The sequence below is a fragment of the Mixophyes fleayi genome, chromosome 10 (genome assembly GCF_038048845.1).
Source record: "Mixophyes fleayi isolate aMixFle1 chromosome 10, aMixFle1.hap1, whole genome shotgun sequence".
NCBI lineage: Eukaryota > Metazoa > Chordata > Amphibia > Anura > Limnodynastidae > Mixophyes > Mixophyes fleayi.
The window spans coordinates 59,818,620-59,832,597 of record NC_134411.1 but is presented as its reverse complement, the minus strand read 5'-3'; the positions used below and the strand labels follow the sequence as shown (position 1 = coordinate 59,832,597).

The window sequence follows — 13,978 nt, the reverse complement described above, 5'->3', positions numbered from 1 at the left end:
CAGCAAACAGTCACAATGATATATAATAGCGTTGAAGTGGTTTGGAAGACTGTAGTGCACGGAGGCAGCGGATAGGAATCAGCAAACAGTCACGATGATACAGTTGATGGTAGAAGTGGTATGGGAACCACAGTAGTAGGAGTGGTTTGGAAACCACAGAGGTAGAAGTGGTTTGGAAACCACAGGAATCAGCAGCGCTGAATACACGAGGAATACAGGAACACCTACAGAGACTCATGGGGAATGAGACTCCAAGATCAGGCAACGTGGTGTTGACCACAGGTGCTTAATATAGGGAGTGTTGCCTGATCTGCCAATTGAGTTAAAGGGACATACACTGAAGTATAGGAAAGGGCTGCGCATGCGCAGAACCTCAGGATGGAGGACGGCCACGGTTCCTAAATGTCCGGGAAGAGGCACTCACAGTACGGTGAGTGACACTTCCATGCGGTTTAACTCCTGTTTTAGTTTTTCTCTCAGCGCAAATGGCACTTTTCTACAGGGGTGTATCACTGGAGGAACTTGCGTGTCTAGATTTATCTTATGCTCGCCAGGCAGACAACCTAAACCTTCAAACATGTCTCTGTATTCTGTAAACACTGATTTGCATTCATCTTCTACTTGTGATGTCACCATGAAAACTTTCTTTATCAAGTTAAGCTTCTCACATGAACTTAATCCTAGAATCGGTTGTACATCTTTATCCACAATCAGTAGAGATGTTTTGAACTTTTGTCCTTTGTAGCTCAGGGTCACTAGGCATGTACCTTTCACAGCATTTGGCAAAGTGATTAAGTCCACCACATTTCATGCAGGTTTTACCATAAGCAGGGCACATTTTAGGATTGTGAGTATTTCCACATCTACTGCAGATTTTCCTATTAGATTGCATTTTAGACTGCTTCATTTTAGAGAATGGTGGTTTGCTCGGCTCTGTTTTCTTCACCACATGTACAGTAGTTTCAGATTCCTTGTGTAACTGTTTGGCTTGCAGTCTGGTCATTTCTGCAGATCTGCACATAGTCATTGCCTTGTCTAGTGTTAGGTCTTGCTCTCTCAGCAATCTTTCTCTGAGTCCATTATCAGGTATTCCACAGACAATACGATCTCTAATCAGTGAGTCCTTTAAATCACCAAACTCACAGGTTTTGCTGAGTGATTGCAGTTCTGTAACATACTGATCAAATCCTTCTCCAGACTTCTGATCACAGGTGAAAAACTTATATCTTTCATATGTCACATTTTTCCTTGGCACAAAGTAATCTTCAAACTTTTGCATAATAGAAGATAGCACCATATTCTGCCCTTCAGCAAACTGAAAACTGTTATAAATGTCCAGCACATCCTCTCCTATCACATGGAGGAAGATGGATGACTTTGTTTTATCCTCCATTGCATCAGCTCCACATGCAGCAAGATATATATTAAACCTTTGTTTAAATATTTTCCAGTTTTCAGACAAGTTGCCAGACATGAGCATGCCTGCTGGAGGAGACAGCCTATCCATAGTTACTCACTGTTTGATGTGACCAGAGCACAAGGCAGATATTCAGACACTGCGTGTCACAGCTTTACAGACTTCTGCAGGATCCTTTCACATTCTGAGCTCTAGCAGTCCAGTTAAAACTTCTTCTGACACCATGTTTTGTTAATATACTTGTAAATCAGTTCATCAGGACACTGAAGCATGGGTGGGCACTGCTGAGCTCTTTATTCAGCCATTTGCAGACTCCGGGTACATTGCACACTGGCCACACCCACTTCCCAGCATTCCCCATGGTCTTAGGGACCATCACTAAAGATTCAAGCTTAAACATATAAGGGAGTGTCTACAAACATTAAGCATATCTAATGCAATAACATCACAGATAACTTGACCTTCAATCCCTTACCGGATAGCTCTAGGAGTGTCATGCTGATATTATACTTAGCATTTAGGCGAGCTTAGAAAGCCCTGCATGAATTACAACTTAGGCTAGACTTGCCTTCAGATCTGTGCTCTTGATTGGAAGTTTTTCGTACAGTCATCGGCCAGTGTGTACCTAGCCTTACTAACACATGGAGGACCCTCAATCCCTTGGTGAAAAATACTAAAGTTTATGTTCTGCTATGCACAACTCCTAGAACTGCTTGGATTATATATGTGTACCTGACCATGCTCTCTCATTGTGACAAAAAGCAAAAATAGAATATTTTGTGGTCCGATCTTGCATTAGTTTCTTAAGCTGATAGCTCCTGACATGATTAAAAATACACATGTTCCTGATGTTGCTGGGCAGCACGGCGGCTAAGTGGTTAGCACTTCTGCCTTACAGCACTGGGGTCATGAGTTCAATTCCCGACCATGGCCTTATCTGTGAAGAGTTTGTATGTTCTCCCCGTGTTTGCATGGGTTTCCTCCCACACTCCAAAAACATACTGGCAGGCTAATTGACTGCTAACAAAATTGACCCTAGTCTGTGTGTGTGTGTTAGGGAATTTAGATTATAAGCTCCAATGGGGCAGGGACTGATGTGAGTGAGTTCTGTGTACAGCGCTGCGGAATTAGTAGCGCTATATAAATAAGTGGTGATGATAGGATAGTGTTTTTATGAACAGAGTCGTCTTGGAAAAGCACTAGAGGACTTTACTATACTACATGTTACTGACCCATCATTCACCAAGAATCTCTCACAAACACAAATGTGTAGTTTGAGGAATATTTATTTAGCAGGTCTCCATGTTAAAATAGACAAGGCCCAACACATTAACTAAAGTAACAAGATTCATAATTTAGATATGGCCAATAAACAGAAATTAGCAAAAAATACTAATTAAATTGATAGACATGTTAGAAAAATAATATAACACTTAGTTTTGAGATTACAAAGAAATGTTGTCTCTTTCAAAAGCCACAATTGTTAATTTAAAAATAAAAGCATATGTTGGCCATCGCCTTAAAGCAAAAGACACTGGCTTCATATAAAACCCAAGTCAACACACTGAGCACATTGGAGCTCATTTAGAGTTGGATGCACCTGCACAATGAACATATGTAGATTAAAAAGAAAAGAAAAGCATGCTTACATTTGTTGAGTCAGACACGTTTCAAGAGCTCAAACACAGTAGCATTGGTGCCAGTCATACGTCCGACGTACAAGTGTGTAATACTTGCTCCCCATAATTGTGTAGGCATGTGGCTTGACACTCATAGCAGAAGTGCTAAAGTTTCATTACCCCATTTGTACACAATATAGTAACATAATGAGTCATATAAACAAAAGAATAGTGTTTTGACAGTTTAACAAATGTGAAAGTCGCATTTTCCATATAAAATATAATTAAATACAAACACCTGCACAGCTGTTGTTTTCCCCTTTAAAAATAAAATAGGAATTCACCTTCCTGCAGTAGTACCAATAGAAATGCCAATAGAGTAATGTTAATAGACTGCTGCAGCACTAAATATTTAAGTACTATCAGCTGGATAAGTTAATATACAATCAGTCAATCAGAAGCAACTGGATAGTGCTGCAGATAGTCATCATCATTGCATATCATAACCCTCCAGTATCTGCAAGAGATATGCCTTTTAGGCTGGAATGTGTCCATGTTTAATTATGTCCCAATTACGTGAAAACACGCTTACTGTACTACTCTTGCCTGCGCTTGCACTCCTCTCCTAGAATAAGGAGACACAAGCAAACAGGTATGCATTTTGTGTGTGTATGCACAATATGGAAATGGGTATTTTAGGCAAAAAAATAAAAAAGTATGTTAAACTCAAACATGGACCCCATCGCAATTTTTAAAAGTTCTATTCTGATATGTAATATTCCATTTAAATTAGTACATTTTCCTGAGTCAGACCTCAAAACAAAAATATCCCACTATATTACAGAAACAAGATTAGTTCTGAAAAGATTAATGCAATGAAACAGCCCATATCTTCTATCGAACTGGTGGCTTGAATTGCCATCTGAGAAAAGTTCAAGACCGAATGGGTTATCTATAGCTTACTACAGTTGATTTGGTTGGTTAGTATATCTCTTCCCCTTGTATTACCGTATTGCCCAACCCTGGAACATATGCGGACCTGAGTGCCAGCTGCAGACTCCTCTCAATGTTAAATTTCGAACTTTAGCTTTACACAAAGATTTTGGCAGGCATGATTAAACATCTTCTGCCTCAGATAAATCCCAAACAGCATGTTTGATTTGTACCATAACATAATTAAGATGCTGACATTGATCTCTTATGCGCAAAATAGTAAGATGTCTATATTTCCATCACCAGGTGGCATTTCATTGGGTCCACTGGTCATTTCTTAGGTGCACACTGCAAGACTTTCATACATAAAGCTATATCACTAAATCACAGCAAGACTTAAGGTAAATGGCATATTGTATGAAGTGATTAACATCAACAATGAGAAAAGGCAGGTGTGACTTTTCTCCCTATTTTGTGACCATGGAAGATCTGACAGTGGCTAGCCACAAAAATCCCTATATCCTTGGCTTTTTTATAGGAAAAGGAAAGGGAAATTAGCTCCTCGGCAGGTTATGGACCTTCCTCACTGTTAGTATAGTATATTAATGTATTATGAAGGGGGTGTTTTATTGAACATATAAATATCATATAAAAAAAGTAAGAGACAAGAGTTGAATGTTGAAGCACTCCAGTTCCTAACGATCACTTTAATAGTTGAATCCAAAACTTTATTAGGTAATATTAAAGTACAATTCTTGATCAGAAAAGTTTAGGTGATTTATGAGTAAAATTTTAGTGACAAAGTAGGAAAAAATAAGTGATTAAAATAAATAAGTTGACCCTAGGGTGGGACAGATCACAAATTACATCCCAATACTTAGATCTCATGAGGCGACACTAGAATAATTTAATTTAGTTATGTTTTTATCAAGTAAGAGTCAATTTCATTCATTAAATAAATCACTTATTCGATGACTTCAATAAATTCAGTAGGTGAACAATGAACAAAATAGTTTTTGTGGGTATTGTGTCCTCATATTATTACATCTTTGGACCTTTGTTCATACCATGGGGAAATGGATATTTTCAAAACAGTAATTGTCATATATAGTACCCCTATATATATTTATGCAAAGGTAAGCAGGAGCCACAAGGATGTCCCATTTCGCTTTGTCAGAAGCAGATGTTATCTATTGGATGTTAGATGTTCCACACTTGATATTAAATCATGTTATATTGGTCTCTCAGTTTGTTCCACATACTTAAGGTTGTATGTGTGTGTGTGTGTGTGTGTGTGTGTGTGTGTGTGTATGTGTATATATATATATATATATATATATATATATATATATATATATATATATACCTACCGTATATACTCGAGTATAAGTCGACCCGAATATAAGCCGAGGCACCTAATTTTACCACCAAAAACTGGGAAAACTTATTAACTCGAGTATAAGCCTAGGGTGGGAAATGCAGCAGCTACTGGTAAATGCACAGCCTAAGGTCAGCATCTGTAATCCAGGTGACAGAAGTAACAAAGGCCAGGAGACACTTACAGAATGATTTACTGCCACCCAATGAGGTTATCTTCTGTCAGTAAGAAAGCGATGCAGGTGCAGTTACTTCCTGTTATTTGTTGTTCAACAACAGCAGAGAGGCACAAATGGCGAACCTCTGAAATAAATCCTTTTCCCTACTACAGCCTACATACTGCATGAAAGTAGATATTTTTTTATTTAACAATTTTTATAAGAGAGAGAGAGAGATTACATTTTTTAGTGAAGGTGAAAGTTTTCAGTGTAAATCCTACACTATTACTTGTAGAGATACTTTCACCATGGTGGCCACTGGATAGGAGTGTGCTATCTTAGCATGCAATAGCTGTATGCAAAAGTCTGGCTGAATTACTACCGCATTATAGCAAAGCTAAGCGTCAAATGTTTAAAAGTTCACTGCTTCTCCGTCCAGATAAACACTGTAGACCAGCTGCTGTTGAAAAGGCTCACACATCAGATACCATTAACAATGGGAGAAAGGGCAATTAGTTATTATTTTTTTGCACAGTAAACCACTTCTTTGTACTCTAGCAGCTAGACGGGGATAAAAGACAATACTCCAGCAGCTTACTTGAAGTAGTTGGTCTCCAGCCAATAGTCTTTCTTCTCTGACAATGTTTATTAAAGGAGTCTCGCTACCGCCAACAATGCTGATCCCCAGCTCGATGTAGGGGTTGGAGCGGTGAATTTCAATCGTAGCATTGGTTCAGTGAGAGAGATATTTCACCCTTGTACTTAACCCCGCAGTGGAACGCCACTGACAGGAAGTTCGGCATTTGCGGAACTTCCTGTCTGTGGAACGCACATGCGTTCCACCGCGGAAGTTAAGAGCTGAGGGACCGCAGACCAGGTAAGTTCATCCGTGTATAAGCCGAGGGGGGCTTTTTCAGCATAAAAAAATGTGCTGGAAAAACTCGGCTTATACACAGTATATACGGTATATATATATATATATATATATATATATATATAGTATCCCTGGCTGATGCAATCAAGGCTATTTCTTTATTTTTTGCCTCATGTTGACACCATACATATCTTTAAAACTGAGTGCATAAGCTCTTATTGTCCATATTGGCTTTATTATCTGTGTAATCCAATGGAAGCCAGGGATCTATGATTGTATTAATTTTGGCCCTGTCAATTGCCACCCCCCTGTGCTGAGAAAACCATTATAGCAGATTGCCTACTGAAAATTCTAAACTGTCACGCATGGCACACATCTATGGATATACACATTCACTCCTCTATATAATGGTCTTATTGTAATAAGAGAAGCTTCTTATCTGAACTGGGCAGGGCCATCTTAACAACATTATGGGCCCCCGGGCAAAGCAGTGCACCGTGGCCCCTAGATATAAATATATAGATGTTTACAGATACAGATATAGATAGATAGATGTACTTGCTCAGTGACCCTTGAAGGGTTTTTTTGCAGGTTTTTTTTTTTCTCATTAAGAGCCATGCCTATGGGGCCCCTTGCCCATGGGGTCCCCGGGCAGCTGCCCATTGTGCCCAATGGAAAAGATGGCCCTGGAACTGGGTGGTTGTCCTAAATTGGTAATCTCAACGCTAGCTAGTCGCCTTTCACCACAATCAGTCTCTACTACTTCCGGGTCTGATGTCACAATACGTGACGTCCGGCCCACCTGTTACAGCTTAATCCTTTATGAGCTAAATATTAAAATAGCTTAGGCAGTTTAATTTAATAAAATCGGTGTTGAAAGTTACAGGAAATTGTAGATGCTACAATGACTTATTTTAAGTGAATGTCCCTATGTGTAGTGTACAGAACTTATAAACATAAAAAATAATAATTTTATATATATATATATATATATATATATATATATATATATATATATATATACACACACACACACACACACATATACATGTATTTATATACACACACATACATATATACACATACATACATATATATATATATATACATACACACCAATTTTACAACACGATAAATTCAGGCTGGCTGAAAACTGCTATTATTAATGCGCAAATATCAAAGTTGAACCATAAAAGTTCCGAAAAAAAATTCTGGGGTTTTAATATTAGTACAAATAAATTTTTATATCAGATGAAAGCAAGGAGGCAACTGAAGGTTGTTTCTTTTAACTGACACAATATGCAGCACTAACTGTACGGAGCCAATGTGTGTGTACCTTGGTGGCATATTTTATTATGAAACAAACACAGTATAAGGTAAAATACAAGTGTTATACTAGTGCATTAGCAAAGAATATACACATTTAGCTTACACCCTCTCTTGATCATCTTTTAAAAGGTCATTGGTCTGGATAGGTTCCTTTATCCTGGACTCCATGCCAGGTAGGCTGCATCTCTTCCGAGCAGCAGTTTCAATTTTCTGCACAAGTTCAACATCCCAAGCATGTGTTACAAAACTCACAACGCTGCCTTGACACTCACTACCAACACGACCCACTCTTCCTGCTCTATGCAGATAATCCTGTAGAGTGGGTGGAAAGTCATAGTTTACCACAGTTTCAACCCTACAACTGTCAAGACCCCTGGAAGCTATGTCTGTGCAGACTAACACATTACTGTGGCCTTTCTGAAAAGATTCAAAAATACCAATACGCATATCTGCAGGCATTTGCCCATGGAGCCGGGAGTGCTTGATGTCATGGTCATTCAATATATAACCCAGCCAGTTAACTGTTTTTGAGGTGTTACAAAAGACAAGAACTCCAGAACCATGTTTCTCTACTGCCTGTTTTGTGAGCAACTCCACTAGTTCTGAGATTTTGTCTGATCCTCTCAGTTTCTTAAATGTCTGCCTAACATGGGGCATGAGAAAATGCAGTCTCTTACTTTTGATGGTGTAGATACCACCAAGATCTGTCATCTTACTAAGCAGTTGACCAACACCTTTAGGGAAAGTGGCTCCAATAACTGCTAACTGGGCTTTCTTTTCAGGACCTTGCACTTCGCTGGCAAGGGAAGCTATCCGAGTTTGCATTAGAATTTCTTCAACAAGTTCAGAGAAAGTATCGTCAAAAAGCGTGTCAGCCTCATCCAAAGCAAGAAAGCAAAGATCGTCCAAACGGAGTTCATTCCACTTCAAAGCTTTCACGAGGGCCCCAGGGGTAGCCACTAATATATCTAATTTGCTCTTATCAAACTGCTTCACTATTCCTTTACGACCTCGACCCCCTCCTGCAAAACGTACAGTTAATCCCATGCGTGCAGTTAGTCGTCGAGCTACCGATGTGACCTGGTCTGCAAGCTCTCTGGAAGGCACTAGTATCAAGCTGCGAGGGTCAGATGAGCCAGAATCGCCTGGCTGGGTGATTAGTTTCTGCAGAATGGGAATCAAATAGACCAGGGTTTTGCCACTTCCAGTCTCTGAAGCACATAACACATTGCTGCCCCGGAGCAGAATCGGGATCGTCTGTTTCTGCATCCAGGTAGGGCTCGTGATTTTCAGGGCATCCAGAGCAGAAACCACTGTAGGATTCAGATCGAGGGAATGGAAGGTGTCATCTGTCTCCGGCCAACGGCGCTGAGCCTGCTGTCTGTTAATGGTAAAATAATCCCCATGCGACTGACTGTGTTTCCATCCTCGGCTCACCAGCGAGGGTTGTTCCCACTGGCCGCAGGTATCCCGGGAGAACTGAATAAGCTCCCGCCTGCGAGTACTAATCAAAAGCTTTCCTCCCCGGGGGGTTAAGATAGGTCCGTTCTGGTTTTCTCGGCTCTCCAGCCATAAGTCCGTACGTCGAGGGAGACGAATAACCGGCAACTCAGAGGTAGAAAAGGCTAGGGCAATTCTAAATAGTGGGACCCTGACCTGCAGCATAATCTCACCCACAGTCAGCATAACGTGTTCTTCATGAATGTGACCAGGCAAATGCGTCTCAACAAATCTACGCAATGAGCGCATAGGAAGTGGCGTAGGTAAACGCTGTGACACCCACGTGTGCTTGTGTGTGTGTGTGAGGTGAGGATAGTGGAGCACGTCACGGGGGGATCTATTGAATATCATTTGAAAAATAAGACAGTTTTTATATAAAATGCAGCATAGACAACCAACTCACTTTCCAGATATTGCATACATCGTTACCTGGCGAATGGGTGGTTGCTCGTGTCTGCTATATTGCGCCTACATTACATATTAATGGTACTCTTTTTGAGTGTTATCGATGGATTTTGCCCAAAACAAATCCCTTGCTTAGCTTCTAGATCAAGCATAATATTGTTCATAATAATAATAATAATAATAATGTTTTTTTATAAATTGTTTTATATTTAAAGATTTGAGTGGCTGTTAATGAGGACGTATTAAATAGCTGAATAGGAAGACACGTCCTTCATTTACTTATGCCATGAAATATATAATTTTCAGTGTATTGATGTATCATGGTGTTAGTATTTGCTTAAGTCATTTTAGACTTTTAGCAGTTCCCCCAGAAGGACAGTGGTGTATACTCATTTAACACTTGGATCAATGTATCAAGACTTTATTTACTGGAATGTGAAATCTGTCATGTCCTGCTTTTTGACCAGCATCTGGTCCCTACTTTTTTCACCTATTTGTTTTTGGCGACTTTGAATTAAGTATTCCATTTATATTAAGTCATGTAATGTGTGTCTAAACTTTCACTTTTTCTTTCCAGGAACTATATGATGATGGGACTTTCCTTTTGTAACAAAAACATCTTGGCTCCAATGGTTCGTGTGGGTACTCTGCCCATGCGACTTCTTGCTCTAGATTATGGTGCAGACATTGTGTACTGTGAGGTAAGAAAGTCCACATGGTATATGTCATCTGTAAGAAAACATTACCCCCCTCAAAATCCATGCATAGGTTGTTTTACATATATTGGCTTTATTGGATTGTATGTGCCCTCTTTCAAGTTTTACTTAATTCACAGTTTTATATTTCTTATGTTCTTTTCAGCTTTGTCTTTTGATAAGTTGGTAGGGTTGTTTTACTTGTATTAAATTAACTAAGGGTAGAACCATGGTCACTGCTTGTTTTTCCTTGGATAATGCCCGTAAATGAAAACTAATCTACTATGGTGCCAACAATCCCAATTGCCTAGCCAAAAATTTAAATGCATTTTGTTGCAAAATAAAAGGGTTTTCCCCAGCAAAAAAAAAATGTGTAAACTCATGTGTTCTTTTTAGGGCCAAAATTGGCACACGCCAGTGAAACTAAATTTGATGTATGTAAGAATTAAGTCTCTCCACAATATTCACTGTTTTGCTTGGTGGGACCCTGGGTAAGTCTCCCTGCCTATGCCGGCTCACTAATCCCCCAGAATCTACGAGTGTCTCCCAATGGAATGGTGACAAAATCAGTCATAGAGTTGCACTACGTTCTGTCCGAAGAAGCTCCTGCTATAGCAATACTTTCTGGCCCTGATAGAATACGGTTACTCTCAATCAGTCCAAGTGCTTGTTGTCTCAAGATTCTCCAACAACCCCTCTACCTCCCCGGGGTAGAGGGGTCCCTTCTCAAAAGACACCCTATCATGGCCCCCTCCCTGGGTCAACCCCTCTGCTCATTGTCCCCCTGTGGTCGGTGGTGTGAAGAGTTTGGGTGGTAACAGGGGTGGAGATAGAGCATGACATCAGTGGTCTCCCACGTGCTGTGACCGTGCCATTCAGTCTGAGTTCAAGAGTTCCTGGAACAATAGTTAGCAAACAGGCAGAGTCCACCTCCTGATTGTAGATTGTCTGGACCCGTCCGGACCCTCCTGTTTCTAACCTCTTCCTCTCTTTTATGATGTCACAGGTCCACTGCTGTTTCACACTTCCTATGAGCTGCTTCCCCCCTCCCTCTCTAGACACCTCAACAATACTGGATCTAGCCACGAGGCAGCATTTAATAACATTGGGTTACTGTTATTCAATTGGTCCACTCATTGTAAGACCGGGTTGGCCTGATATTCTCAATGTAAGGCCTGGTCTTGTCACAGATTCCTTGCATATAAGGCAATATAACATGATCAGTATTACAGAATAGTAGTGTGCTTCAACAGTTTTTGTTTTTTTAGTTATAGAATTTGTCACGAACACGCTCCCAGCCGTGACTTTGGGGTGTTTGCTGTATGAGGTCACACACAATTTCAGCCCGCAGTCTCTCTCGCCTATCACACAGGTTCTAGACCTACGGAATCGCCCCCAAACAGCGCTCTCACACCCCCAGACACTTCAAGGTTCAGCCACCACCTATTGGGTATGGGCAATAGGACCCCAATATACTGTCCCACACTGGCACACAGGCTTCTAGTTCCACAAACTAGCAAGACTCACACCAGCACACACAGGGTTAACTCTTCACACCTCCAGACTGTTACACAAATGTAAATACAAACACACACAGCTTGTTAATCAAATGTATCAACAAATCACACACTCTCTGGGTCTCAATAGGTTCTCTGGGGAGAGGGGTTAAAGAGGGGTTAATTATCTCAGACAGCTTGGACTTCTGGTCCTGCAACAGCTGTGGGCTAACCTCTGTATTCTTAAGGGGTCCTATCCCTTGCGCTGCAGCTACTAGATCCACTGGCAAGTCCTTCTTCCCCTCATCTGGCAATCTACAGACTCAGGGCACACGCATCACTGTCATGAGCCTTCAACCGATTATCATGAAAAGTTGTCTCTATCATCCTGGCAGGGGGATCATACCACTGCTTCTGGCTTGTCTGGGTCTGCCTCATGTTCTCATGTACCAACCCTGTTACAGTGTGCACTTTGTCTCTAATCCTCATGTCCTCTAAGTGAAAGCCTGAGGGAAAAATGGCCTGGGATTCCTGACACTGCACTTCTACATACAGTAGCAGGGTTGCTAGGCCGCTCAGCTACCCTCTCTGCATTGCTCACTGACTGAGTCTCCTTGTGGGGGCTGCCTGAAAGAACGCCTCCCTCCCCTAGAAACACATCTAAGTGGGAACCCCTTAAGTCTGGCACGGCAGAATACCTACTTCCACTCTGCCCTGCTCCCCAGTTACAACATTCCCTGTCAGTGGGACACACGATGCACTTCTTATCTTGGGGGTTACGGAACAGGACACTCCCCTCCCACTTGGACTCATCTATCTGGGGGTGTAAAGTAACCGGGAGTTTTGGCCCCTCATCTATCTCCTCTAAGCCGTTAGACGGCTGGCTAAGTGAGTGTGGGCTAGCAACTGACCCCCCTGTCTCTATAGAAAACTCAGATGAATGGTCAGAACTCAGATGTAGGTCTGAGTGGTGAACATTCGAACTACAGGTCCCAGCAGCAATGTAAGGATTGCTGTCACTCGCTACTTCCCGTTGGTCAGGACTAGGTGTCCAATATCTGCAATAACAATGTCCGCTGTCCCTACCCCATGACAAGATGTCAGTGTAAAAACAGGTTTGGATTCTAACGCAATACTGACATTATCCTCATTATAGGCATTAGGTACAATAAGACATTCTCTTTCCTTATCACATCCTGGCACCTGGAAAGAAAAAAAACATTGGTATTCTCAGCTGATTCTAACACAGTGACATGTGGGGCATTAACTTCCTTACACATTACACTATTAGGGTTTTCCAAATTACCCCCTATTACCTCGGGTTCTTCCCATAAATCATCATAATTGCCAGAGTTAACACTGGCACCTATCAGCTTCTCATCATCACATTTCACTAGCACAGTACCAGATGCAAAATGATCACAGAACATTTCAGGTTCTTTACACAAAGTCACATCATTGACAGGTTCAGCATCATCCCATACTACCTTGGCTGAGTCACACGGTGTAACGCAATTAGAGATCGTAGGAACAACATTTGCGGGAACATCCTTAAAATTTAATCGTCCAAGATCAGTAACTACTAAAACATTTGTGGGAATATTTTCAGACACTTCCCTTTCTCCCACAGAAATAGTCTTCTCAACAATTATGTCCTCTTTAAAATCAGCCTCCTCCAGTAGCAAATTCTGTGCAGCATCTGGTAGTATGCTGCTAGCATCATCAGCTTCCCCCACCAGAGTAAATGGGGTGATTGAGGTGCCCGTTTGTGAACGAAGATGCTGCAGGCGCTGCCTTTCATCAGTCACCCGGCGACACTGATCTTGCCAGAATGGGGTATGAAGCCCACCCCGGAAATATACCTCTTCTTGAGCATATTCAAAACAGTCCTCTAGGCAGTCGAGCTGTTCCACAAGACTCATCTTGTAGCCCGGAATAAGAACCATCATGCGATACTCGCTGAAAGGATGGATCGGGCTTTCCTGTTCCCAGTCAAGGTGTTCGATGATCTCCCCGCGTGTCTTGTTGTAGCAGGAGAAACCTTGCAGCTGACCTTCAATTAGCTCTGCCATACTCATCATGGTAAGTGGATTCTTTGGATTTATGACAATGTACCTACTTGGATCCTCTGGTGCAGTGACAATATCCACACCTTGATCGTCTGGTTCTGTCTTG

The 13,978-nt window shown here is 41.3% G+C and overlaps 2 protein-coding genes across 5 annotated transcripts in view; one reads left to right on the top strand and one right to left on the bottom strand.

The window, feature by feature from the left end:
* Nucleotides 1–2,059: 2,059 nt before the first annotated feature.
* Nucleotides 2,060–13,978, top strand: part of DUS2 (dihydrouridine synthase 2) — a 326,095-nt gene continuing 314,176 nt past the window's right edge. The window contains exons 1-2 of one of the 4 annotated variants that reach the window (XM_075188820.1): nt 2,060–2,080; nt 10,190–10,313. In XM_075188820.1, the coding sequence (XP_075044921.1) occupies nt 10,197–10,313 (117 nt within the window). In that variant the 5' untranslated portion in view covers nt 2,060–2,080; nt 10,190–10,196. Of the gene's footprint in view, nt 2,081–9,532; nt 9,694–10,189; nt 10,314–13,978 lie in introns of those variants that run through there. The other 3 variants (XM_075188823.1, XM_075188822.1, XM_075188819.1) reach the window with 3 other exon arrangements.
* DDX28 (DEAD-box helicase 28) lies at nt 7,706–9,475 on the bottom strand. The gene has a single exon (XM_075188818.1). It carries the CDS (start codon nt 9,454–9,456, stop codon nt 7,807–7,809), a length of 1,650 nt encoding a protein of 549 aa, XP_075044919.1. The 5' UTR covers nt 9,457–9,475; the 3' UTR covers nt 7,706–7,806.

Excerpts from the sequence above, each read along its gene's own strand:
- DDX28 (XM_075188818.1), bottom strand. The coding sequence starts at position 9,456 with ATGCGCTCATTGCGTAGATTTGTTGAGACGCATTTGCCTGGTCACATT.